Source organism: Podarcis liolepis (assembly GCF_965112155.1).
Source record: "Podarcis liolepis genome assembly, chromosome: 7".
NCBI lineage: Eukaryota > Metazoa > Chordata > Lepidosauria > Squamata > Lacertidae > Podarcis > Podarcis liolepis.
Window position 1 is genome coordinate 54,861,223 of NC_139561.1, and position 26,612 is coordinate 54,887,834.

Below are 26,612 nucleotides of genomic sequence, written 5' to 3' on the forward strand. Positions count from 1 at the left end.
CAAACAACAATGGCACGGTTTTCCTAAAATGTGGGGAGGAGTTTCTGAATGAATGGGAGTGACTCCTCCACTGCTTGGAAGAGAATGCTTCTGAAGAACTCTGCTGCTTTATCTCAGAGCAAAGCTGCTGGTTTTAGCCCAGGCTGGGGGTGACTCCATCATCCTTCATCATTGGCCATGATGGCTGGGGCTGATGGGACATGATGAAGGGCACAGGCTTCCCCAGACCACATAATTATTTGGGACACTTCAATGAAAAACCACCATACAGGTGCTTGGGGCGGCTTCTGATGCAGCTGGTCAAAGTAAAGGAAAGGGAAAGTAGAGGCCCTGGAGAAGGCAGGTGGGGGGGAACCCTTCTCACTTGCAATTGGAGGGCCATCCTGGGCCCAGGAATAGACTCAGGGGGCTCTTCAAACATCCATGGGCTTCTAAGGATTGTATGCCAGTTTTAAGAGGAAGCCTGGTGCTTTAGGAACACACTTGGATGTTCAGTGGTCATAAGAGGACAGGGGAGGAGAAAGGGAGGCAACTCATCAAACTGGGCATTGAATGCAGGATCCCAGCAGCCACAGGAGCTTCCATCACCTTCATGAATTATTTACTATTATTTAAAAGATGCAAGATCCGAGCCAGTTCATTTGAAGGGAGTTTACGCTCCCAGGTTTTTGCTGGTGCTTCATTCTGGTAATTACTATGATTACTATTTTAAGTCTGTCTTAGATTACTTGTTGCATTCTATTCTGCATTACAATTTTAATTGTTCCAATGATTACTTTTCAAATGGTCGTCTACTGCTGTGGGAAGTGGCTCCTCCTGGATCTAGCTACCCACAGTTCCTGAAGCACTAACAGTATCTAACAACACACCCCCCTCAACAATCTTTGCGAGGAAAACCCACACATGTGGGCACACGCCGCTTCTCCTCACTTGGTATAGCAAGAAATGGAGGGGGGGCTTAAGTGCATATTAAGCAAATGAGTGACATCTGCAGCACGCTGCATTTTAATGCAAAACTAATTTTGCTGAAGCAGGGTCAGCCCTTGGATGGGTTGCCTTCCTCCCTTCTACTTTCTTGCACCAGTTACAACTCAGGTTAAGTGGGACACACAGCTTTCAGAATTGAGGCCAGCTTGAGTCCCCCTTGAGAGAAGAGAAACTGGAAATCAAACTTAGCAGCAGGGGGGAAACTGGTGAGTGGGTGGGATCTGTCCAGCTCCATGATTTGATGCAGCAAGGAGAAACATGGCACTTTGTGCCTGTGCCCAACTTTGACAATGAAATGTGGCTCGGCACAAGGTATCCAGGAAACTGCTTCATGCCTCAGAAGCCAGTGCCAGAACTGGAACCAGGGGTCTGGCTGGAACAGCTGGTGGGAGTTATAGTACAAAACACCTGGAGGGAGCCTGGCTGAGGAAGACTGATCTAGGGGACCAACCCAAAGCTTCACTCTACGTGTCTAGCAATCTCATCCCCAAGGCTTCATCAGCTGGATTTTAACAGCCTCCCCACTCGTGGCCAATTTCTGCAGTGGGAATTCAGGTGCATGAGGTTGTTGGCAAGGTAATCTGATGCTCAATAAACTCAGCTGCCATCAATTTCAGCTAGCCAGATTTTCCACCTTGTCTGAGATGTGGCTCAAGATGAAGTTCAAGACAAGAGAGACTCTTTCTGTCTTGATAATTCCCCAGATCCTTAGCATGGGGCAGATGCCAGAGCCGCCAGGGCTCACTGGTGAAAAACTGGTTGTTTGAATCCTCAAAGGTTGTTGAGCCTGCTAATTTGATCCTTCCAGGTTAAATTGCCATTCTAATGTTCATTCTCCAAGAGGGTTGGCCACTTTCTCTTGTAAAGCCAGTTAGGTTGCTGATCCTCACAACTCCTGGTTGCAGTCGCCCTCCTTGGGCACACATTTTTCTAGGGTGTGTGGATTTCTTCCATGTGGCATTTTCACTTTCCTTACAAGCCATGTAAGAGAAGCAATCTTGACAGGATTGCATAAGGGGTGGTGGCGGAGATGGTAGAAGAGGCTCCTGCAGGCCAGGACAAGGGGCAACTACCTCCATGCTGAATCTGGCAAGGCAGTGAGCGCCACTCGCCTCTGCTTTTTGCTCTCCAGGCCCAGCACCAACAACTTCCCCGCCCCCTTCCTCCATCTGCCACTGATCCACTCATTTCTCTCTAAGTCCCCCTCCCGCCCCTTCCTTGGTATTTAGATAAATTATCACTATGCAAAGCTTTACGGCGCTTCTACTGCGTAGGGACTAGACTAGACTAGACTAGATATAGATAGTAAACGATGGCGAAAGGGCCCTCTGCCCATGCTCGGAGGTATCGTCTCCGCGACCGTCCAAGCTAGAACTGCTACTATGCCCAGCTCTTTCCGAAACAGCGCCTGGCCATTTTGAAGAAGGAAAACCGTCTGATGGAGGAAGCCGAGCAGCCGGGATGGAGGGAAGCACAAGGCAGACGCCGCCGCGCTTGAGGGAGCCTCGGCTACCCGATTTACAGCTTCGGCGCCGAATGAGTTAAGGCGGCAGCAGCTCCGTCGCCCCCCCCCCCCGCCATCCCAATGGTTTTATTTCCCCCCCCCCCGAAATCGCTCCTCCTGCAATGACAGCATTGTCTGGGCTGGGGGGCGGCGGCGGCAGGCCAGCCTCGAGACACCCCCCCCCCGCCCGCCGTCGCGCGTGCCCATCCTCCGCGCGCTGCCTCGGGAGTCCGGCGGGCCAGGGAGCCAAGGGCGCGACGGGCTCCCCGGGAAGGGAGGCAGAGGCAAGCCCCCTTGCCTTGTGCGCCCCTCCCCGCCAGGCTTGTTTACGGGTTTCGGCCTCCCGCAGTAGCAGCAGAAGCAACTCCAGCCTCCGCCCCCCCCGTCCTCGCATCCTCCCCAATCTGTGCAGACGGGGCGCGGCGGCGGCGCCGGCCGGTCCCTTCCTTCTTCCGAAGCGGCTCACCTTCATGTCGTTGACGATGGCTTGGAAGAGGCCGCCCAGCGCCCCGCACTCCTTCTCCGCCGTCTCCATGGCCGAGCGGCGGCAGCCCGTCGAGGGGGGCCAGTCCCGACACAGCCCCGCGAAGGCGAAGGCGGCGTCTCCTCCTCCTCCCTCTGCCTCGCCGCAGCCTCTCTCTCTCTGTCTCTCGCGCTCGCTCGCTCGCTCGCTCGGCGCGCCTCCCTCGGTCACTTCCCGCCACGGGCGGCCCTCCGCGCTGCCGCAGCCGGGAGCGAAGGCGATGAAGAGGCGCTCCGAGCAGTGGCCATCCTCTGGCCCGGAGCAGCAGCAGCAGCGACGACGACGAGAACGGCGGCGAGCGCCCCGCTGGCCGGGGAGGGGGAGGAAAAGAGCGTCGCCGCGCGCAATAAGGGGAGCCGGGCGGACGCCTCAGAGCGACGGGGCGCAGGAGAAGGCAGCCGGAATCCGAAGTGAAGGGGGGGGGAGAGGGATCCAGTCACGTGGGCGATGCGGGGAGGGGGCGGGCCGGGAGGAGGGGGAGGGGCCGCCCAGGCTAGGGGCTTTGCAGGGAGAGCAGTGGAGCCGCCGCCGCCACCGCCACTCGTGGAGAGCCCGCGGGTGACCCACAACGCGGGTGACCCACAATGCAGCGGCTTCTTCCTCTCGCCCACCGAAGCCTGGAGCTGCCGAGGGGGCCCTGGGAGACGCTCCCCTCGCCACTAACAGGAGGAGGCTGGCCCCTTGGGGACAGGAGACACCCCTCCTGTCGGACCCGAGGGGAGTGGGCGGGAGGGAGGCCCGGTGGGTCTCGGCTACACATCGGGGGCTGTTGCCTCAAAGCTCCGTGCTGCGTGGACGGGCTGGACTTTCCCCAGCCCCCGTCTGCAAAATGGGAGCAACCCTGCCCACCCTCGCCCGGGGAAGCAGGGTGGCACCACGTCACCCAAGCTTGCCTCCACTGCTTGGCAGCCGCTCTCCAGAACCTCAGACCTGGCTCGACTGCTGCCGGGGATTGAACCTGCGGCATTCTACAGGCCAAGCAGCAGCCCTCCCGCTGAGCTACGGCCTTCTTAATTGTAGGGCGCCCTGCTCAAGAAGCAGGGGCCTCTTGGGCCTAAAGCTAGAAACGAGGTCAAGGTCAAAGGCAACCCTGAGCCCAAAGTCCACCTGCAGCATCTCCACGGAGTTACTGCTTAGGCCTTGCCTCCACCTAGGTAGTAAGAGATTCCTGGTGGGGAGTTACTGGTATCATTGCATTGCTGCTGCAGCTGCTGCATAATTATCTCCTCTAGAAGAGGCTGCCTGTTGCATCACTCCTTGAGGCCCTGCTGTCCTAAGTAGGAGGCACAGCCAGATATGCAAGAGAATCAGCTTCTCAAAAGGCAGGCAGATTTTCCTGTCACAATTAGTAAACCTTTTCAACCAGAAGGCTACAAAGTGAGGTTCCAGATTTAATGCAGGTACACAGAAGGAACTGCAGAAGCCCCTGCAAGTGAGAGCTCGCAAAGAGAAGTGTGGCTACAAAGGGAGCTTTGCCTGTGGAAATGACACTCATTGATCCAGGAGAAGCCTTTGTTTTTTAAAAAAACTTTATTCATACAGGACACCAAAGGTTAAATAAAATGTCAGGGTTCAGATTACCAGGGCAAAGGACTTCCCCACTCTGTAATGGAAGAAAATGCCATGTCTGTTCACAGAAATGAAAGCAACCAGACCTACTTCTGAGTATAACGTGCAGGATCAGGGAGCACTTTATGCAGAGTGGATAGCAGCAGAAAGAAGGTCCAGCGCCTGCTGTGGTACCTTCAGACTGGCACACAGGATAGATTCACCTTCCAACCTGCTTTCCTCCAGCTGTTTTCGACTAGAATTCCCATCAGACCCAAAATCACATCGTCATGTTGGCTGGGGCTGATAGAGGGTCCTTTCCAGCTCTACAGTTCTATGAACTGTAGTCCAAAACAGCTGGAGGAAAAGGCTGGGTAAGTCTTGGGCAGCAAACTGAGGTTTCAACAGCCCCCCCTGGCCAAACAGCAGTGCAAACTGGGCAACCCCTTTGATCTCTCTCATGGCAGGGAGGATGTAGCCAAAGTAAGTGAAGTCCATTCTGCCATCAATCATTTTATTTGTCATACCTTTTATTGCAAGGAGTGTTTTACAATAGTACAAAGAAATCCAGGCTAGAAATACAGTTGGTCTATAGAGATCTATATATACACATACACACAGGTTAGCTGTAAGCTAAGACTGTGCAGTCCAAACACATGTTTTTGGGGGGGCTGGGTGGGAAGCAGGCAAGGGAGGTGATCCTGCTGGGAGCTCATAGCAGTTGACCAACCCACACATAGGGACCAGTGTGCAAGCCCACAGGGTTGCTGAGAGGGGTCAAGGCGCTGTGTATTTGGCAACTGTGTCCCCAAATCAGTAGGGAGGAAGGGCTGCACCAGGGTTTCCCACACACCCTCCCCCCTCTCTGGTTGGAAGTGGGAAGAAGTCCCATTTCTTTTTTCCCCTCTGGCAGTAGCAAAAGCACGGCTACGACCATCAGATGACCATCACAAGGGAAGGCGAGGGCTCTTGCACCACTGCCAGAGAGGAAAAGCACATCCCAAACTAGACAGCAGCTTCTTGTTCCACCTCACAAGCAAATCTTGCCTGGGAGGATCAGAAAAGGCCACCCAGAACATGCTGGCTCGTCCCCACAGCCAGGTGGCATCTCTTCAATGTGTAGCTAGCAGCAATATCCAGCCAAGGTCTCTTCTCAACTCCAAGCCATGGAGTTTAGCTACTCCGGCTGCTTGGCTGCTTCCTCTGTGTCCCTTGGGTTCCAGCCTTCAGAAGACAGTTCTCCGATCCAGGTTCTCGCCCCGGTTGGCTCGCTGGTGCCGGACCTGGAGGTGTTTGCTCTGGACCTTCTCAAAGTGTTGCAGCAACTCTGCGTAGTCTATGGCAGGGGTGGTGACAGAGGTCTTCTTGGAGGTGAGGCTGGCCTTTGGGCCATCCCTGGGGAGAGGGAAGAGAGCATCAGGGGCTGGGCTCTGTTGCCAACAGCCTTGTGGCCAGAAAGGGGGGCTGGGGACTGAAAGACACATGCACTCTTGAGATAGTCACCACTCAGGTGCCCATGGATGCAACAGTAAAAAAGAAGAGCAATGCTGTGACCACCTCTACTCCATCTCACTGCAGTCATATGCAGGTACAGCAGGACCCTTTTGTGCTCAACCAATCCCTTTGAGGAAGGGGAAATGTTCTTGAAGTTGCACAAGACCTCCTGGTATTCTTGCTCACTACAGACTATCTCTGATAATAGAATCATAGTATCACAGAGTTGGCCTGCCAACCTAGCAGTTCGAAAGCACCTCCGGGTGCAAGTAGATAAATAGGGACCGCTTACCAGCGGGAAGGTAAACGGCATTTCCGTGTGCGGCTCTGGTTCGCCAGGGCAGCGATGTCACGCTGGCCACGTGACCCGGAAGTGTCTTCGGACAGCGCTGGCCCACGGCCTCTTGAGTGAGATGGGCGCACAACCCTAGAGTCTGGCAAGACTGGCCTGTACGGGCAGGGGTACCTTTACCTTTATCACAGAGTTGGAAGGGACCTCAAGTATCATCTAGCCCAATCCTCTGCAATGCAGGGATCTCAGCTAAAGCATCCATAAGATATGGCAATCTGTAAGTTTACAAATAACAGAATTGCTGTTTCAGAGAAAATATATCTGATACTGTTTTGATATTCTGGATTTTTCTTCCCAATCTCATAGAAGGGTAAGCTAAAACACAAATATTAAAACCACAGAAATCCAGCCCAGGTGCAATGAATCTGAGTCAGCCACAAGAGCTTTGCTCCACCTGAAGTTCAACACAGTTGGCCTTCTGAATTGGCAGGCAAGTGGCTGCCCAAGGCGATGCCCCCCACCTCTGACCCCCATTTCCTGAATATGCAGCTTGAGACTGATCTGGATTCTCATGCAGGGAGGGCATGAGAGGAATAATGCCTGCCAAGCTCTTCAGTGTTCTTGAGCCATCCCTATTTATCTCAAAGTGGTGTCTGCCTGTAACCACCTTCATTCAAAGCCAATCACGTTCTTGAAAAAGATTGGTTTTCTGAACCAGAAATGTACAAGGGCTGTTTTCAACATGGAGGTCTCCAAGATCCTCCCAACTGACTTGTATTTTGCTTTGTTTTTGTTCATGACATTTGTGGACTGCCCTTCATAATATTTATCTTCATAATATTTATCCCAGGGCAGCATGCTGAGGAACCTCTCCTTGTGCTCTGTAGATTGTTCTGGGGCATGCAATCAGTTCACATGGCATGAACTAGTTTACTGCAAACCATATACACCCAAAAACTCCCCTGTGGTTGCAGATTGCAGGGGAAGATGGAAGCAGACATGTGAGCAGTGTCCCGTCTGCCTTCACTCATCTTCTCACTGAGGAAGCCCTTAAAAGCTACCATTACAACCTAGATAGTTTGAAAAAAAGGACCTTGGGTGGATCACCCATCACAGCCTCAAGCAGAGAAATTTGCAGTCAACCAACCCTCCCTCCCTATCAAGAGGGAGGGGAGCAAAGGTTTCCCTCCATGGATCCCCACAAATGCCAGGAATGACATGTACATGCAAGGATGCTGTGTTTCCTCATAGGACAATTGTGTAGGTCTCACAGCCAAGACAAAATGCCAACCCTGTATCTGACCTGGGCAGTTTGAATCTCATCCTCTCTGCTTCCTACAAGTTCCCAACATTCAAAATGGGGTAAGAAGGGCTCTTTATCCTAGCCTGCCCTTTTGGTGTGACTAATCCAGGGTGTATTTGGAGACAAAGCCCAGTGCCTGAGCTCTGCTCAAACTGCAAATAATTTCCTGTTTGCGCGCCTCTCCCTTTGGTAAGCGGACAGCCCAGCGGTTGGTGCTCTGTGGCTCAGCAGCCTGGAACTGCAAGTGGGATGGGAAGGCAGGCAAGACGGGGGGTGGGTGGGGGGTAGATGCAGGAACAACAGCTGGAATCAGCGGCAGCAGCAACAGGGCTGCTTGAGCTGCCAACCAGATTCCAGGAATGGCAGGCCTTCATCAGGGAGCAATATCACAAGAAGATCTCCCTCCATTTGCCAGCTCAAAGGCAGCTGTCTCAAGAAAGGCTCATAGCAGAGATACAAGCTAGCACACTCATGTCCACAGCTCTGCTCCCATAGTAGGTTGGCTTAATAGTGGTGAATCGTTCTAAGTAAGCATGCTTAGGATTGCACTGTAAAGCAAATGGCTGAATCTGTGTTTGGTGACAAACACAACTGAGCGCAGAATTGAGCCCACTCTGAGCTCACACCCCCCTGCTTTCCAAAATTGCAAGGGAATGTGAAACACAGGAGTGATGTAAACCAAAACTGGCGTAGATGCAGACAGGTTTATAGGCTAAAAACCAGCTGTTAGTAGACACTTGTCTCCAATCACTGGCTGATTAGCTGTGATGTCACAGAATGTTCATAAACATTACCAAGTGTCAGAATGTTGGAGAACTGCGGTTGCTAAGAGGAAAGTAGGAGGACAGTTTGACAAAGGCAAACCTCATTTAGGGCCTAAAGGCAAATGGGATGGGATGGAGGAAGGGGGTCCATCTGCGCAGGGGGTTGCATCATACCTTAAAATAGGCAGATACACCTCGCAATGATAGCTCATGTACTTAATTATGCAAAGGACACTGGACTAAATAAAAGTCCTTGCAATGTTATAATACTCAGGAACTTCTTGCATATAATATTGTCACAAAATCTTACATTTATAACAACTATATTCCCCAAGTTTAAAAGTTTGTCTTTTTTGTAAACCACTCTGAGGTGTTTTGTGTTTTACAATCAAGCAGCACATAAATTCCATGGAATAAATAAATATTTGTGATTAGGCAACCGAACTAAATTATTGGAAATATTAGTGTTTCTATCTAATATTTGGTAAATGATATAACTGGAGAGGGGCAGTCTAATTTCATGCATGTTTGGAAGTGCAGCTGAATTCTATGGCCTGGATGTGCCCAGGACCGTAGCCTTAGTTTCGGAGAGAGTTAAAAAGAGATTTCTATAGCAAAATGCATTTGGGAAATGAACTGGGGGTTTTCATCAGCTCTCTCCCCCTCCACGGGAGGCAGCCAGCACCTTCCTTGTTCTGGAGCGCTGACTCTAGTCAGTAGGACCACAATGGGCTCCAGATGGGGCCAACTTCTCCCTAGAATTGCTGGGCAAGAGCAGAACCTGGCAAAAATGTGGCAGCAAATGCCTTGGAAATTCATTTTCCACAAGGAAAGAAGTGAAATGTCATGATGGAAGAGTTTAGTCCTTGGCAACCAGCAGAAGGATGTTGCAAGAAGTGGGAGGTGGAGAGGATGGGGTTCCAAAGGGATGGAAAGACTTGGAGGATGCCAGGCATTGCAACCCCTATGGCTGTCGCCAAATGAAACAATTACAATTAAAAGAATAAACATGGATAGATGGCGGGTGACCTATAGAGATTTGCTGGACTTTTCGAGGAACAAACCCAGACTGAAACCACTGGAAGAAGTAAGAAGCCAAGTTACTGAGTGGCTTCAGTATCACCAATTACATGATATGTTTAAATTAGATAAGAAAAATTGTGTTGTTTTTTTTAAAAAGCTCACAGTTTGAAAAAAGAGTTATTGACGAACAAGGAAAAATTATTGTCCAAAATGTATACACTGTTATTGGAATGGGAAACAAAAGATGAGCTGATTCAATAATCAATGACCTACTGGGCAATGGATATAGGATATAATATAGACTTAAACCTCTGGGAGAAATTTTGGGAAAAACCATCTGAAATTTACTGCATGCTACACATTGAAAGAGAATTATATGAAAATGATCCATAGATGATATTTAACTCCGAGTAGATTGGCTAAGATGTACAGTGGTACCTTGGGTTAAGTACTTAATTTGTTCCGAAAGTCCTTATTTAACCTGAAACTGTTCTTAACCTGAAGCACCACTTTAGCTAATGGGGCCTCCTGCTGCTCTGCGCCGCTGGAGCACGATTTCTGTTCTTATCCTGAAGCAAAGTTCTTAACCTGAAGCACTATTTCTGGGTTAGCAGAGTCTGTAACCTGAAGCATATGTAACCTGAGGTACCACTGTATAAGGTGGAATCGGACATATGTTGGAAATGCAAAGAAATTTTTTCCATATGTGGTGGGTATGCAAAAAAGTTAAAGTATATTGGGAAATGATATATAATGAGATGAAAAAGATGTTTAAAACAACTTTTTTTAAAAAGCCAGTAGCATTTCTCTTAGAAATTATTCAGACAGAGGTTCCCAGGAGTCAGAACAATGTATTCATGTACGCAACAACAGCGGCTTGGATCTTGTTAGCCCAAAAACAGAAAGTGAGAGAGGTCCCTAGTAAGGAAGACTGTCAACTTAAGATGATAGAATATGCAGAATTAGCAGACCTAACAAGTAGAATATGAGAACAAGAAGAACAGGTATTTAAAGAGGAGTGGAATTTTTTTGTCAAGTATATTGAAAATAATCATGCACAGTTAAAAATGCTGGCAGTATTAAAGTAATTCAACAATATAACATATTTTGAACTGATGTAAGATAGGAAAATTAAATTAGTTGGATATATTAAAATATGCAGGAATGGTGGATAAGTTAAATGAACCTTGGAAAGGGAGGGAGGGAAGTAAATCAATGTACGGTATAATAAAACAAGTTTAATTTGAAATGTAAAATTTGAAAATTTAATAAAAAATATTAATAATAAAAAAGAGAGTCCCCAACCTCCCAAGGGAGTCTGTTCCACCGTCAAACAGTGCTTACTGTCAGAAAATTCTTCCTTATGTTTAGTTGGAATCTCCTTTCTTGTAACTCAAATCCATTGGTTCGAGTCCTAGCCTCCGAAGCAGGAGAAAACAAGCTTGCTCCATCTTCCATGTGACGGCCCTTTAGATATTTGATGATGGCTATCATATCTCCCCTCACTCTCCTCTTTTCCAGGCCAAACAAAATAATTCAAATACTGCTTTAGATGGGGGAGGGGGGTGAAACCACAAAATAGCTGCATTCTGTACTAGCTACAGCAGCTGACCCATCTTCAAGGGCAGCCCCACATGTAGGGCACAGCACTAGTCTAAACAGAAGATTACAGGAGCATAAATATCTCTGGCTAGACTCTTTGTCAGAAGAGGCTGGCACACAAAGCTGGCAAAAGACAACGTGTGCCACTGAGGTCCCTTGTGCTTCTATAGTGGCAGCAGCTGGATCAATAAGCTCCAACAATCTGCACACACGATTCCTCAAGAGGAGTGTGAACCCACCCAGAAGATCTGGAACACCATCTCCTCAAACAGCCTCTGTCTTGGTGATTCAATTGGGGCTTCTAATGACATCAAGCGATTGACTGGTGGGTGGTCACCTTTGCCAACTGGCAAAGTTGGGCCCTGGGGGTATGGGGAGATAATGAACTTGCCCTCTGGGTCAAAAAGGTCCCCCTTCCCTCCCCTCTCCCACTCAGTGCAGAACTTTTCTTTCTGCAAAAGGAGAATTTGGGAAGAGATCTGCTACCTGATCCCTGCAATGAAATGGGAAAAACACCAGGGAAGGGTTGGGGGCAGTAGGAAGGCAAGTTAATGCTGCCCATCTCCAGCTAATTCGGGGAGGGGATGCTTTTCAGCTGCATTTGTTATGAAAGTCACTGCCAATGTTTAATGGAATGTAGGTCACAGTTAATCAGATGTTCAGTCTGTCTGACAGCTCCAAATATTCAGCAGTCATGGGAGAAAAACGGCATAGAAAATACACAGAAGAGAACAGCTCACACGCAAAGTGACCCTCCAGGACCCCCAAGCCTGGGGGCGGAATGGGGCTGTGTCACAGTGACACCAATCTGGGACAGGAGCTGACATTAAAGAAATGGGGGAGGGGCAGACATCTCCCCACCCCCACCCCCTAGCCCGGTAAAATCCACACAGCAACTCTCACTTTCCCTGTTACTTAAATGGCTTGCTATTTTCCTACAGGTCTCCCCTACACACAACTGACAAGGAAGGCCCTCGTGGTCATTTACAGGCTAAAGAAGACTGACCACCCCTCACTCTCATCTTTGCCCCAGTGCCAGAGCTCCTTCCTCCCACCCCACCCTTTCTAGGCCAGCTCAGGAGACTCTGACACAAGGGCCTTCCAGGAAGCAAGAGCCCTTCCTGCTGCAGCCTTCATAGAGCCGGGGTGGGGGGTGGGGGAAGGGCCCCAGCAGTTGTCACTACTCTTGGCCCAAAGCCCACACAAAGAGGGTCAGTGACCTGCATTCACAGCAGCCGCAAAGCAGCAACTTGCCCATGAAACAGAGCAGATTCTGAAGATCTGAAGAGGGGAGTAGATGTGCAGCCCCTCCTGGAGCCATTTCCAGAACGTACCATTTCCAGGTGGTATTGCTGGACTCCCAACTCCCATCATTCCTGGGTATGTGATGCCATGCTGGCTGTTGGGGCTGATGGGATTTGGAGCCCAACACCAACACCTGGCTCCCTGGCAATTTTTTAAAAAATGGATCTTTGGACATGGACTCCATTCCCCAGTGCATGCACTGGGCTTCTTTGAAAAACAGCAGCACAAAAAGCTGCTGCCCTTATATGCAAGAATCCTAAGAGCTGGGCAAAGAGAAAACTCTCCTGAAAGGGAAGGAGCCTTCCAAATGCAGCTGCTGTACCCAAAGGGAAGAGGAGAAAAGGGGAGGGGACAGCTGGTGGCTCACCCTGCCTTGCCCTGCCGGACAACAGCCTCAACAGCAGGCACTCTGCGCCTGGAGAAGGAGGAGGAGGAGAGAGCTGGCTTCTTGCTGCCTGCGGTTCATGCAGGATCCCCAAGGAGACCTAAACAAGCTCCCCTGGCACGCTGATGGGAACGGGCTCCTTCCCATCTCCTCCATGGCTCTGCTTGTTTCCATGGCAATACCACAAGGGAAAGTTTCCATCCCAGATGCCAAATGCCTGTGGATGAGGCACAGCCCTCTGAGGCTGACCAAATATAGACAAAACTCAAAAAGTGCTTCACTGTGCAGGGCAAGGAGGATGGACCTGAAGTCCTCCCCCCTCTCACAAAACAGCTCCAGGAATGGCTCTCGGCACACCCTTGGGGGCCTTGCCTGCTGAGAGTTGCAGCCCCCCACCCAACTCAAAGACTACAGCCCCTGGAGCAGAAGAGCCACAGAAGAAAACTGGATGGTTCAGATCGCTGCTCCCTTATAGTCTCTCTGCCATGGGGGGAAGAGAGGCAAGAGGCCAGTCACCACCGCCACACAGAGGGACTCTGCAAGAAGTCTGAATGGCAACAGACGTGGGCCTCAGCTGGGCCTGAAGGTGACAAGCTCAAGGGGCAGGAAAGGCCAGCAGGGGAGCTTCAACTTAAGGCAGAGCCCAGGCTAGAAAACCCATGCAAATTATGTTTGCCTGGGGGTGGGGTGAGGCATGGCTGGCTGGCAGGATCTGGGCCATGCACAGGGATCCTTCCCCTTCCCGCTGTGCTGAAGTCAGAGCTGGGCACTGTCGGCACACACAGGAATGCCTAGCAGTGGTGCCAGGCCAGGCGGACGCTCCATCATTGCTGTTGAAAACGAACTACTGTTCCTTCTCTTACTACAGCCAGCCTACATGAGTCACGGGGCCAACAGACACTCCTTCTGCTAACAAACAGAAACTGTCATGGGAAGTTCTGTCTACTCAAAACACAGGCCCTGGCTAAGTGCATCCACACAACCAAGTCCACAAGCAGATCTGCACCTAATGATCAGCTGACCCCACCATCAAGGAGCACCATCAACCAACCAGAACTCCAGTCTTCCACAACCAGCACTTGGCAGATGCAGAGAGCTCTGAAGGTCCTGCCAAAGCCACCATAAGGTGTGCTAGAAGGAAAGGAAGGCCAATGTGATGGCGGAGAATTAGCAAGTGGGGCCAGCTCCTGACCCAACATAAAGCTCTGGGCTTAATGCACTAGCTGCATAGGAGAGAGGGTGAGGGGTGTAGACAGACATGGCTTCTCTCCTCATGGTAGCACAAGAAGGCAGCTTGCTGGATAAGTCCACACCTTCCTGCCTCGTGTACTGGACAGTGTTATTATCTTGAAAATGTGCACCCTGTCCTTAGTGCCAACAACAAATAGCATTTTATACGTGCCCTCCTGTGCCCAAGGGGTCCTCCCCACTCCTTCGTGGCTGGATGGTCCTGCAGCAAGACAGCCTCTGCAGAAGCTCTGCCTCTCTGTAGGGCAGGCGGCAAAGGCAGTGGGGCAAGTGGCTCTGAAGGATGCCCCAGAGGCGCGTTGGCGACTTACGCTGTTTGCAGGAGTTCTGGGTTGGGCACGCACTGTAGGCGGTGGGAGAGGAGCTGGAAGGCATTGCTCTGGGGCAGGAGCATCAGAAGCCCGTACAGAGCCTTGATGAGGTAAGGGTTGTTCTTCACGTCCAGCAGCTGCAAGCGGAGATCTGCAAGCAAAGAAGGGAAGGGTAAGGAGGGCTGTGAAAGCTGCTGACCTTTGTCCAAAGAGGGGGAGGCAGGGTGCACAGAACCTCTGCGTTCTTCTCTTCCATCCATCTTCTTGCCTTTTGCATGCATGCATGCATGCATTCAGCCGCATGCCATCACACCATTTGTGTGTCCCTGGTGGAAAATGGGGATCTTTCTGCTATGGAAAGCACAGAGATGCTGCCATCCACTCAGCAAATAGACCCAGAAATAGGAGAAAGACACTGAAATGGCAATGAATCTCGGAGGGTTGGGGGGGGGAGTCACAGTGGGACTGCCTTTGTGCAAGAAGGAGTGTTGTGTGCATGCATGCCTCTTTGGTAGCATAGGCAAAGGGATCTGAGGATCTGAGAACATAAGAGCAGCCTGTTGGATCTGGGAAATGGCCTGTCTAGTTCAGTATCCTGTTCTCACCATGGCCACCCAGATGCCTATAGGAAAACTGCAAGCAGGACCTGAGCACAAGAGCACTCTCTTCTCCTGTGGTTCCCAGCAAACCAATATTCAGTAGCACGACTGCCTCCAGCTGTGGAAGGCAGAGCGTGGCCATCGTGGCTAGTAGCCTTTGCTTGAAGGAAGATAGCTAAGGGGGGCCTCCACCCCACCCTGCAATCGCCTTGTCCAACAGCTCTTCCCAGCAAGTTTCTTAATGTTCAGCTAACAGCTACCCATCTATTACTTAAGCCCATGTGATCAAGTCTCTGCCCTCTCTGGGGCAGCAGCAGCAGCAGCAGCGAAAAAGCCTCTCCACTTCTCTTATGCAGGGGGCCCTTGGGGACTTGAAGTATGTTATCCTTTTCTTCTCCAGAGCAGACCCACTCAGTTCCTCCCACCTTCCCCCCTGGGGCTGGTTTTTCATCCCCTGTTTCCCTTGGTCTCCCCTGAGCAAATGCAGTTTGTGTCCCTACATTCTGCTTCCTATCCACTGCAATGCTGCTGCTGCTTTTGGATGGCCCTAATGGGCACATGAGCCGGAAGGTCTCACAGCAAAGAGGCTCATAACTTCTGCTCTATTTATTTGGGCCACGTCGCCAGTTGCAATGAGGGAGTGGGGGAGGAGAGGGGCCTCGGGTACGTGTGTCAATGCTAATGCACCACAAAGTGCAAAGCCCCCCAAACCCTCCTGCCAATGCGAGCGCACACACATACACACTTCTGCAAGAGTGAAAGAGAGCTTACATGTAAAAATCGGACACTCAATCAACTGGACCAGCTTGTCAACCTCAATCAGGAAATCCACTGTGACCTCCAGGTCACCACTGAGCACGGCTGTTAAGGAGCCTAATCTGCCCATGCTGGCAGGGGCTGATGGGATTTGTAGTCCAAAACATCTGGAAGGCACTAGGCACTGGGGGGGGGGGCAGAAGCCACACAGCCTAACACCACGCTGCCCTACAAAGCCAAAGACCAGAGAGAGGATGAACAAGCTTCTTCTCTTAAGCTCCTGGCTTTGAAGATGGCATGATGAAGGCGCTTGCAAAACACCACTGCCTTTTGATGGGGCTCGTACAGAGACACAGAGAGGCCTTCCTGGAAGAAACTCCCTCCACCCTTGCCTACCCACAGGCCACTTTTCCAATGCTAAGCACAAAATGTGGATTATTCTGCCAGATCTGACTGTTCCCGCCTTCTCAACATGGAAACATGAGCTAAAAACAGAGAAGCTGTTTAATCCTCATTGTTGGAAAAAAGTCCTGGGAACGGACAGTTTCTGCTAAGGCAGGCCCATGTTCAAAATTTTTGTGGCAGAAGCAGGTCAGTGGTAATAGCAAAAATCTAAATGTACACAGTCTAGTGTAGCCTTCGCCAACCTGGTGCTGTCTGGGGAGCTGATGGGAGTTGCAGTCCAAAATGTCTGGAGCGTCCTAGGTTGGCGAAGACTGCTCTAGTGGATTTAAAGTTACTGGTGGTGATAAACTTAGTAAGATTAAAATTATTGTAATTTTAATAGACGCCAAGTGCTCTTAAAAGAGAATCTGAAGTTGTGTGTACCTAAGAGATTGGTCATGCACATACAGCCTGTAGTACTCTGTTTATGCCCAATAATATAATTTTTAGAAGTCTGAAGATGAGTTCGCCATGAATTTTAAAACATGGTTCAAAGCACATAGGAGAGACTTCAGATAAAAACCAGCCCCATGTAACAGGGCGTGGCGGTTTGCACCCCCAGCACCCCCCAGCAGCATTAGGCATGAAACTGGCCTTAGCTGAGAACTGTGCGAATGCTACAAATAGGCTCTTCTCAAACCTCCCCTTTTCCTGGAAGTCCTAACCAGCAAGTTGTGCCATGTGCTCAGTGGTCAATGCTTTGCATGGCTGGGAGCTTTAGGTTTCTCTCTGTGTTACTGCAATCTATTGTAAGCTGCTTTGAGGATCAATCCAAGGCAGGATATAAATCTCCAAAATAATATCCTACTGCAGCTAAGCCAAAGGATGTGTAATTGAAACGATGCTCTACTGTCTCTTCTGCCCCCATTCGCCCTCTGCTTTCCTCTGCTTCTGCACTATGCCCATTTTAAGATGACCAAGCGGATCTCACATAATTTAGTGCAATGTTTCTCAAACTGGGGTCCCCAGCTGTTGTTGGACTACAACTCCCATCACCCCCAGCTAGCAGGACCAGTGGTCAGGGATGATGGGAGTTGCAGTCCAACAACAGCTGAGGACCCCAGTTTGAGAAACATTGCACTAAATTATGTGAGATCCGTCTGGTGAGGGAGAGAGGCAGGAGCACATCCAGTCCTGTACATCATCCACCATCTCCCAACATCCTTACGACTTTTGAGCTCTTTTATCTGAGAGACTTTTCCAGCCATAGGAGCCGTTCTGGTCTCTGCTGCTATCATGATGTGCAATGGTGAATGTCAGAAAATGAAGATGCCTTCCGCAATGTAAAGGACCTTGGGGCTGACCACTTCTAATTGGCAGCCCGAATTCACTGCCGTATTTTATGGGCCAAGAGGCAGCAGCTTCTGAGGCCTGCTTAGACTCCACAGTGCAGACAGCCACCATCTCATGTGCCTTCCCTCCCTCCCCGTGCTAGAAGGATACAACTTCTGGATGAGGTCATAGGCATGCTTGTAGTTCTGAGTGAGGAAGCAGAGGGAGACGGTGGTCACTGGGTTGTGGCACCAGGAACGGTACAGGCAGCAGAACAGGTTGCGGCTCTCCTGGGGAGACAAAAAAGTAAGAGGAGTTGACTTGCACCTCCACACACCACTCCCAAGTCTGCTCTTGGGAACCAAAGGCAACTCCAGCAAAACAGAGCCCCAAAAACTAGGTAGCAGGGTGGGACGAGGGGTCACCTCCTGAAACAATGCAGAGCCAGATGTCCTGGTGGCAGGGCTTCAGCACTACCAAGCACAGCAGGACCGCCATGTGTGCCACTTATGGTAGATAGAGACACAAGCACAAGCACAAGACACAAGACAGTGGCGACAACCAACCTAGACAGCTTTAAAAAACAGGGTGTGTGTGTGTGTTGATGGCCGCCTGAGCTCCAGCATGCAGTGCCCAAGTCACTTCAAGGGTGGGTGGAGAAAGAGGCTGCACAGCCCAGCAAAGTCACAGACACATCTTCTCAGGTGCAACATACCGACGTCTTCAGATCCTTGAGTTGGTTCCTTAGCTGGAAGAGCTCAGAAGAAGTCAGGAGGATGGTGTTGAGGGTGTGGACCATCGTCGAGGCAAACTTGAGGTCTTCCTCCCGCAGCAGGATGTCAGCCATCGAGTGAAAGATGTTCTCAGCATTCAGGAGAAGACAGAGTTGCCTGCATGGCACCAAAAAATGGAGATTAGGTGTTGACCAACAAAGGGGATTGCTGTGAATCTGGGGTGGGTGGGATACCACCTCCACAATCCCCAAATATCAAAGAGAATAATCTTGGGCGAGAATCTAGGATGCAACAAGTGCCTGGCCCCGTCCTCTGCAGCAAGCCTTTACAAAGGTGTTCTCCTTCCTATCAGAATTGTCAATATTTCCCCCAGTAGGCCAAGACTGAACTTGCCCCTTAGGGAAGAAGCCCCATCGCTCCTTCTAACAGCGAACTCAGCTGGTGAGTGCCAATGGGGTTTTAGCAAACAGGGTCACTGAGGAACAAAGGAGGAATTAAAATGCTCTGGGGAATACACCTAGGTCTTGCAAAGGTATAACACATATTATGAAGGAAAAAACACTTAGGGGAGAAAAGAAAGAATGACCCCCAACAGCCCAATGATGTAAGCTCACTCAGAGGCCATGGAATACTAGGTTGCCTGTTGGAAAGGGGAAACCAGAATGGAAGAGAGGAAAAAATGAGTATCCTAAGAGAGCAGTGCTCCATATTGCAGCTTTTTTATTACAGGCCCCATTCACACACACACACACAGCAGCAGCAGCAACAGCTGCCTCACCTAGTTTCTCTTCCTTCCAACTCGCTCTCTGGGACACATCAGGCAGCGCCCCCACCCTCACCCCCAGACCAATCTGTTCTGGATTAACACAAGCAATTTCAAGCTTTCCAGACAGAGTGGAGGGCTGAGGTCAAACCCTTGTTCTTTCACCAATGACCTTGAGTTCAAAGCAAGTGTAAGGTAGGAAAATGCAAACAAACAAACAAACAAATCTTGCATGTGGCATTATCTTCACCCTTCGTTTCCCTTCTATCAGTTTTTTTTTATTTGAATAAATATTTATTCCCCACGATTCCAGTAAAGGCTCCCTGTGGTGGCAGTAATGATATATGTGGAAGGTGTGCTAGGTGATTGCAAAGTTATTTGTGCAGGGAGGGAGATGCCCCCACTTTCACAGCAGAAAGCCAGCAGAGGTTCACCTGTGTTGCACCCTGTCTCCAATTCCCAAGGGTGTACTGGTGGTTCTGATTTACTAATATATCTGCCCAGAGCTCACCCAGCCCCAGCCTTGCTGACCTTTTCTGGAGCTTTTTCACACGGACTCAGCGAGTCACAGCAGGAATGCTCTGCTTAACCTCTCCAGGAACCCCCAAGGTCTTCTGCATTGGAAACCGAGCGCCAGAGTTCCCTCCGTGTTTGTTTTGATTCTATGGGCTCCCTCTTTCTCCCTGCCAAGCCTGCGGTGGTGGCACTGTAGGGTTTGCCTGAGGACGCCTGACACAAAGCCCAGTGCTAATGCCGCTACCGCTGCTGCCTCCTTTAACAAGCTTGGCTTCACAGCTCTGTGCATTCAAAGGACATGGGAAACGGCAACCCGAGTTACCCCAGGCGAGGGAGACTTGATCAATTTTCTCTTTCAGCCCTTCTAAAGGCTCTAAGCTCTGGTTTTGATCTATTTCCAGCACAGAATAATAATTCATTTCAAGGCCTCTGCTCAAGTCCAAGAATAGTCATTCAATCAGTCCCAAACAGAAACTCTGGAGAAATCACCCCCACCCCGCTCCCCTAGTGCATTGACACTCATTAAGATTTTCTTGTCAAAGACCATTTAAATTGCAGAGACACGCTTTGAAAAAGTAGGCCTCCAACTTTGGGATACAGCTCCAGAGAGTTGGGAAGGGAGCCAACTCAAGGGGGCTTTGCCTCTCCAAGCTCATCGCTAAGCAAGGCTTCGCCCCCTCCCAGGCCCCCATCGCCATCAGAGGGTTCCACTCCACTAGCAGCAGCTTGCAAGAGTCTTGTTGTCAGCTGCTTCCTTGGGAGGCAGGGATGGGATTCTCAGAATCAGCACCCAATGGGTTCTTACTGCAGGAACAGCTTCAAGTCTGAAAGAGGGTGATTCAGCAAGAGATTGTAGAATACAAGCACCAAGGTTTGCATATGCAGCTCCCTTTAATCTCTCTCAGAGAGACTTGGAGAGAAATGTGAGCAGGTGTTGACCAACACCCAGCAAACATGATTAGGGCATGTTCTTGAGATCGGGGAAACTATTCCCTAGGAAACGAAGATATGGTATATGCTCAGATGTTTAAATCACCTGAAGCTGCAGCATTCTGCTTGTGCCGCAGTGGCAAGTGTGCACAGGCCACAGTTCAGTGGAACAATCCAAAACAAGATACATGGCTCAAGTATGTGCCTCCTACCTCCCATCAAAGGGATGGAACGCATAAGCTGGCCCCAGTCAGAGCTGGACTGAGCATGAAGGACAAAAACCTTACCCAGCATTATCAGGGATGACCATGCATTCTGGAATGGAGAGGCAATTCTTACCTGAACTCCATTTTATTATATATTTCTCAGCTCATTTTTCAGATAAAGATGTGTCTCTGAAAACACAGACCCTGCTCTCAGGCTTACAAACTAAAAACACAGGGCACCTGAGTGTTGGTGGAGGGAAAAGCATGAGGAAGATCAGACTGATACTGGCCAGAACTAAGTGGTGAGTTGTAAGCCAGGCCAGGCTAACCTTCCTTGCTGGTGGTGCCCTCCTCATCCTGTGCCCACCCGCTCATGGCTGCTATTCCTCTGGCCAGTTCAGAGGCCAGCCTCCTTTCTTCTCATGTTCGCTAGGCAATTCCATTAGCAACTGTGAGGTCAAAAACAGGATTGCTGCAAATCAGTCCAGAATTTGCTGGCGTTGTGTTGAGAAGGTACACTGTTCTGTTTCTCCTTTTCACTGGCTTCCCTGAGAAGTTGTCATGGGCCAAAACAGGGCAAACCAACTCCACCCAGAAGAGAAGCTGTAGGAAGGGGGGCACTCTACTAAGCATGGGGGTTAGGGGAAAGGAGGAGGGCTGCCTGGGGTCCAGATGAACAGTTGGGATAAATGCTCTTTGATTTAGCTGTGCCTCTAGGCAGCCTTGGTGGCTGGTCGTGGCTTTGCAAATGTGCTCTTTCCTATTTTTCTCAGTTTTATACATCCTCTGGCAACTTCTTCTTTGGACTCTAATGCATTGTGCGCAGGGCTGTCTTTGTAGAATATTTGGAAACTTCAGCTCTCAATGGATGCCAATTGGAAGAAGCCCATCACCCTGACACTGATGGACTTGCTCTAACTATTAAAGCCCTAAAGGTTCCAACTCCAGGTTTCTTCAGGGATCAGATCCTCCCATACGTTAACAGCTCACCAGACAAAAGTCCTGCTCTCTGAGCGCCCACCAAGGCCTTCTGGATCAAGAAGTGCCCACTCAGCATGCTTCCCTATTCTGTGGAATTCACTACCTAGAACGTACTTTTTGTATGGCAAGCTGATTTGCTTTTTTTGATCTGCGCTTCTGATATGCTACCATTTTGATCTGTGCTTCTGATAGGCCCCATTAGGATTAGACTGCCAACATATAAATATGAACAATAAAGGTGTTCCTTGTGAACACCACTTTAGAACGGGAGTGCAAATTCCTGACACTTCTTTGCTCCCTACTTTACACAGAGCCAGATGTGAGGATCTCCCCTTTCCTCTACAGAGAGGGCTGAAGGGCCTCTGCAGGCCCATAACAAGCTGTCCTTTGCTCCTGCACCGACAAAACACTTTGCCATCAATTAATCAGAAGTGGCATCTGTAAATACTGCCTGAGGGCATCCGACACTCTCCTGAAGGAAAACACAGCCGCCCCATCTTTCCTGCTAACAGGAAGGGGGCTCAAAATAGCAGCGCTGTGAACCTGCTGGTGAGACCAGGCACATGTTTAATGGCAATCAAATCAGGGAGCAGATCTATCTCCGACAGAGCAGAAGGAAGGGGGTAGCAGCTTTCTGATGGCCCTGTCTGCTTTGTCGGCATGCTGATTGTTAATAACCTATGCTGAAGATTCTTTATCTCAGCAAGAGATGCCAACTGATTAATTTTTAAGATGCCCAGCGGAGGACAGGGGCACAAACTTCATCCACACAGTCTCCACTTGGGCAATCCTAACACGTTGCATCTATTGACCAAACTGGGCAAGGGGTGGCAAAAAAGCCAGAAATTCTGTGAGCAAGATGTGCCACTCCAAAATGCAGACCCAGCTTGCCATCTGCAAAGTGCAGACTCGCCCACTTTGAAAATGACAGCCAGGCCCAGTAATTTTAAGTGGATTATACACACTTTTTCTATCACAAGACAATCTATTAGGAAGATCTTCACAGACCTTTCTCATACTTCTGAGGAGACATTCCAAGTCTCTGCAAGAAGGCTAAGGGGTCAGGAGGTAGATATATCCAAGGCTTAAAACCATCATGCCAGTGACTGGAGTCTCTGAACAAAATAAACAGTATGTGGATTCTGATGCTGGACTTGGATTCAAGAAAATCTTGTTGATGCAGAGTAATATTTACTTTATGGTAGGAGCCTGGAGGACAGTCTTTGTATCTGAGACAGCATCATGTTCTGGTTGGGTGTGGTCTTCCAACCTGACCAAGAGAAGGAGAGCTCCCTCCTCTCCCAGAATGAAAGGGAGGGAAACTCTGACCTGGCTTGTGTGACTTTTATCAACAGGGTTCCTTAAAAAACTGCTCTGTGTTTTGCAGATCAGGAGTGAAGATCAATACTATAAAAAGCAGACACAGTCTGGGAAGTTTTCTAGGAAAAGAAGGAGCAGCAGCCAGGAAGAAAGAGATGTATGAAGGAAGAGAGTGAGGGAAGAGCCCACCAGTGACTGCCTGCCCCCAAACACACACACTTTACAGCAGCAAGCAGGGAGGAGAGAGAGAGAGAGACGGACGTCTGGCTCCCTTGACCAAAGAGGAGGAAGGAGGAGCCATTTTCCAGAAATAGAAGCCCTGACATCTCACTGGCTCATGCCTGACTCCTCTCATGCGGGAGCCCAAAAGGAAATGGGTGGCTACTAGCAAGCCTGCTTTCGATTAGCCTGGCAAGGTAGCTTGGGTTTTCTTTTCATTTTGTTTCTTTGTGGCCTGGGGAAATCTGAAAAAGAGCTTGCATGAAAGGAATGTCACACAGACGGCACACCAGCGGCTGCTGCAGCCATATCGATGCTGCCCTTTTCGGCTACTTCCTGGGCTGCATTTCAGATTCTGGTTCTCAATTAGGTGGGTGAAGACAACAAGAACAAAGCCAGGCCCACCCAGATGCCTCTTCTTGCCAAGGCCACTGCTCAAAGCACAACACTGAGGAAGGGCGACAACTCAAGGGCCCCTCATCCAGGTGAAAAGAAAGGAGGAAAAGGGAGAGGAAGAGGAGGAGGGAAAGGCCTCTTCCATTCTCTCTCTCTCTCCCCCACTCCCACTCACCAAGTAGCTTTTTGACATGTCAGTTCTGGAGAAGAGGCTGAAAAGGCCCTGACGGAGACAGCAAACTGCGCTCCCTGGCGAGCGAACGATACAAGATTGAATGCAAAGATTCTACATACTGAGACACAACAGGCAATTCTTTCCATGCCACACACCCACACCTGTCACATACGCTTCACAGTGATGGCACTCAGCGTTTTGAGGCTCTTCAGTTACTACCTTGAAGCAACAGCCATGCTGCATCTGGGTTTGGGGCAGTGAGAGGGGGGGAAGGCAACTAAGAAGACTTATTATGTGTTCTTGTTTCAAACCAAGAACTTCTTTTCTGCCCTGCTTCACCTCTGGGAAGTTTATAGAGGCTCTCCACAGAAGGTGGAGGGCAGAGGGGTGGGGAGAGACAACAGGAGCAGCAAGAACCAACAGGGGCAATGCTGCAGCTGGCGTCCTCTGTGATCCCAACCGACAGCTGAAGCATTCCACATGGAAACTCCCTTATGTCATCTCAGTAACGTGGGAAATGTGGAGCACATACATTTCTGATGGGTGAATTCCATCTCATTAAAAGCCAGCCTCTATCCCCTCCTCCCTCCCTCCTGGCATCCTTGGGACAAGCGGCTTGAGGAGGATTATGGCACATGGGCAATGGGAAGGCTGCAGAGAGGCACCCTAGCAAACCGCAGCGGGTGGCACTATCTGCTGCACAAGCCCCAAGCGTGCAAGGTTGGCGGCGGCATCATCACTATCATGCAGGGCATACCAACAAGGGTTCACAGCAGGCAGGGCTAGGCGATATCAGGCTTTCAACACTGTGACATATCACCAGGTGTACATTGCAATTTAGTGATATATGCTGAAAAGGAAGGAGCACTGGCCCTGCAAGGCACTTGGGTGAAGCTGCCCCTGCCCCTGCCCCTGCCCGGCACAGGGAGGAAGGAGGCAGCCTGCCCATTTGGCTGGAGAAGGGAGTTAAGGTGCCAGCCCCACCCACAATATATGGCCAGGTCAAAACGCCATCACAATCTGGACCTCAAACCGGTCCGAGATGATGTACCAATACATCACTCAGGCCTAATGGCAGGAATACCCCAGAGGGCACATTACATACTACAACTGACCTAGGCATAGCAAAAGTCAGCTGGGTGCCCCTCTCTGCCTAAGTGGGTCAAAAAAGCCAAAAAGGCCTTGCAGGTTCTGGCCCTGATATCATTTTCCAAGGTACTGTCTCAGGGATTCTGGCTCCATGTTCAGGCTCCAACCTGCTTGAAGAGAGGCCACCGGGGGGGAGCAGGTGGGTACAGTAATCTAAAAGAGAGAGCCTCTCTGCTGCTGCCTCTCACACTACACAACCTCTCTATCAATAGGAGCTGGCAAAACACAGACATTTGCACAGATTTCCATTCAGCTATTTATTATTTGCATTCCCTGGCTACAGGCCAGCCCCCTCATTCAGCCTGCCATGGATTTGCTTGCTTTGAAATGGGAAACTGTGTTGCGATGACGAGAGCAGGCATTTGTCTCACACCTCTGCAGTCTCTGTGCCCACAGTCTGAAATGTGCCTTTGCAGGCTGCAATAGTGCTTTGCCAGCTCAAACAGCTTGTTCTAAGGGGCTGAGAGCACACAAGACTTTCCCCTGCAGGTCACATAGGAAACTGCCCAACACCAAGGTCCATTGAGCTCAGCATGGTCTATACCCAGGGGATCAGGACCTGTGGCCCTCCAGATGTTGTTGGACTACTACTACCATCATTGCTGGCCAAGTTGGCTGAGGCTGATGGGAAATGGAGTCCAACAACAACTGAAGAGCCGCAAGTTCCCTTCCCCTGGTTGACACTGGCTGACAGCGACTCTTCAGGCTCCCAGTCTTTTGCAGGAGGGATTCAATAACACATTGGAAATTTGGGTTTGTGCAATTAAAGTGGATTAAAGTGATCTGACACAACAAATTCATTTTTTTTAAATAAAAAAAATACTTTTTAAACTAAAAAATTGTGGGACAAATTTTTTTCGATGGGAAGATGTATAACTTCCACACAAGCAGGTCAAGAGGGATGCCCATACTCGTATAATCTCCATCAAAACAAATCAGAGTGAACGGTCAATTGAGAGGAGACACTGTGTAACCTCTTCATACAGGAGCATTTCCAAGCCCTAGTTGTAGGTGCCTGATACCTTCTGCATGCAAAGTGTGTGCTCTACTCACTGACCTAGTAACTGGCAAGGCCGCAACCCACACTCAGGTCTAGATGGAGCCCCTTTTGCACCATCTGTGATTTCCAAGGAAGCAGGAATAGGGTGACAAAGATCCCTCGGAGTCCAGACACACCCAGAGGTACCTTTGGCTTTCATAAGCAGCATTTGCTAGATAGGACTGAAAATGCTCTAACAGAAAGAGGAAGGTTGCCCAGACCTCATTGGGTAGTTTCAAGGTCTGAATCTGGTTTTCCACATCTGCGGGTAGCTGTTCTACCTTTGAGTTTGGCATTTGCACATTTCTCCCTGTGTCCACGCGGTCGGGGCAAAACTTGCTATGTGGAGGTGCAAGGGGAAGTTGCTGCTTCCAGGTTACTAAACTCTAAAGCTTGCTGTGAAGCATCTGGAGACTCCAGGGAAGAGACTGCCACGGCTGAAAGACGGGCTTGATGGCCAAGCAGAATCACACCCCAGGCACCCCTCAGCCGTTCAGGCGCAGCGAGGCACACAGAGCCCTCTATGAGGAGCAGGAGCAGGAGCAAGGCAAAGGCCATTAACCATTCACACTTGAAAGTCAATAACACTCCAAGGACCACAGGCAGGAAAGAGCAGAAGCAGGTTTGGCCTGCTGTGGAATTATACAAGCCAGAGAAGAACATAGAGAGGGCACACTGTTCAAAGTGTTAATAAAATACGGAAGATTTAACCAAGCGTGGAGGATCCATTAAATCCAGCCAGACCTGTTGAAAAATGGCAGTTTACTTAAAACGCCTCTCTTTTATCAATTTTGTGTCGCTTGTAGCCATTTTTGCACAGGTAC

The 26,612-nt window shown here is 50.0% G+C and overlaps 2 protein-coding genes across 10 annotated transcripts in view; both read right to left on the reverse strand.

Annotated features, from left to right (window-relative positions):
* Nucleotides 1–3,436, reverse strand: part of MTSS2 (MTSS I-BAR domain containing 2) — a 57,540-nt gene extending 54,104 nt beyond the window's left edge. For all 8 annotated transcript variants that reach the window (XR_014528786.1, XR_014528787.1, XR_014528788.1 and 5 more), the window contains exon 1: nucleotides 2,958–3,436. Coding sequence is in view for 5 of the 8 variants with exons in the window: in XM_083514975.1 (XP_083371101.1) it covers nucleotides 2,958–3,026 (69 nt within the window). In the remaining 3 variants the exon portion in view is untranslated. The remainder of the gene's footprint in view (nucleotides 1–2,957) is intronic.
* Nucleotides 3,437–5,062: 1,626 nt separating this feature from the next.
* Nucleotides 5,063–26,612, reverse strand: part of VAC14 (VAC14 component of PIKFYVE complex) — a 68,610-nt gene continuing 47,060 nt past the window's right edge. For both annotated transcript variants that reach the window (XM_083514966.1, XM_083514967.1), the window contains 5 exons: nucleotides 18,076–18,250; nucleotides 17,532–17,650; nucleotides 15,660–15,739; nucleotides 14,290–14,440; nucleotides 5,063–5,957 (listed from right to left, as the gene is read on the reverse strand). In XM_083514966.1, coding sequence (XP_083371092.1) covers nucleotides 5,789–5,957; nucleotides 14,290–14,440; nucleotides 15,660–15,739; nucleotides 17,532–17,650; nucleotides 18,076–18,250 — 694 coding nt within the window. In that variant the 3' untranslated portion in view covers nucleotides 5,063–5,788. The remainder of the gene's footprint in view (nucleotides 5,958–14,289; nucleotides 14,441–15,659; nucleotides 15,740–17,531; nucleotides 17,651–18,075; nucleotides 18,251–26,612) is intronic.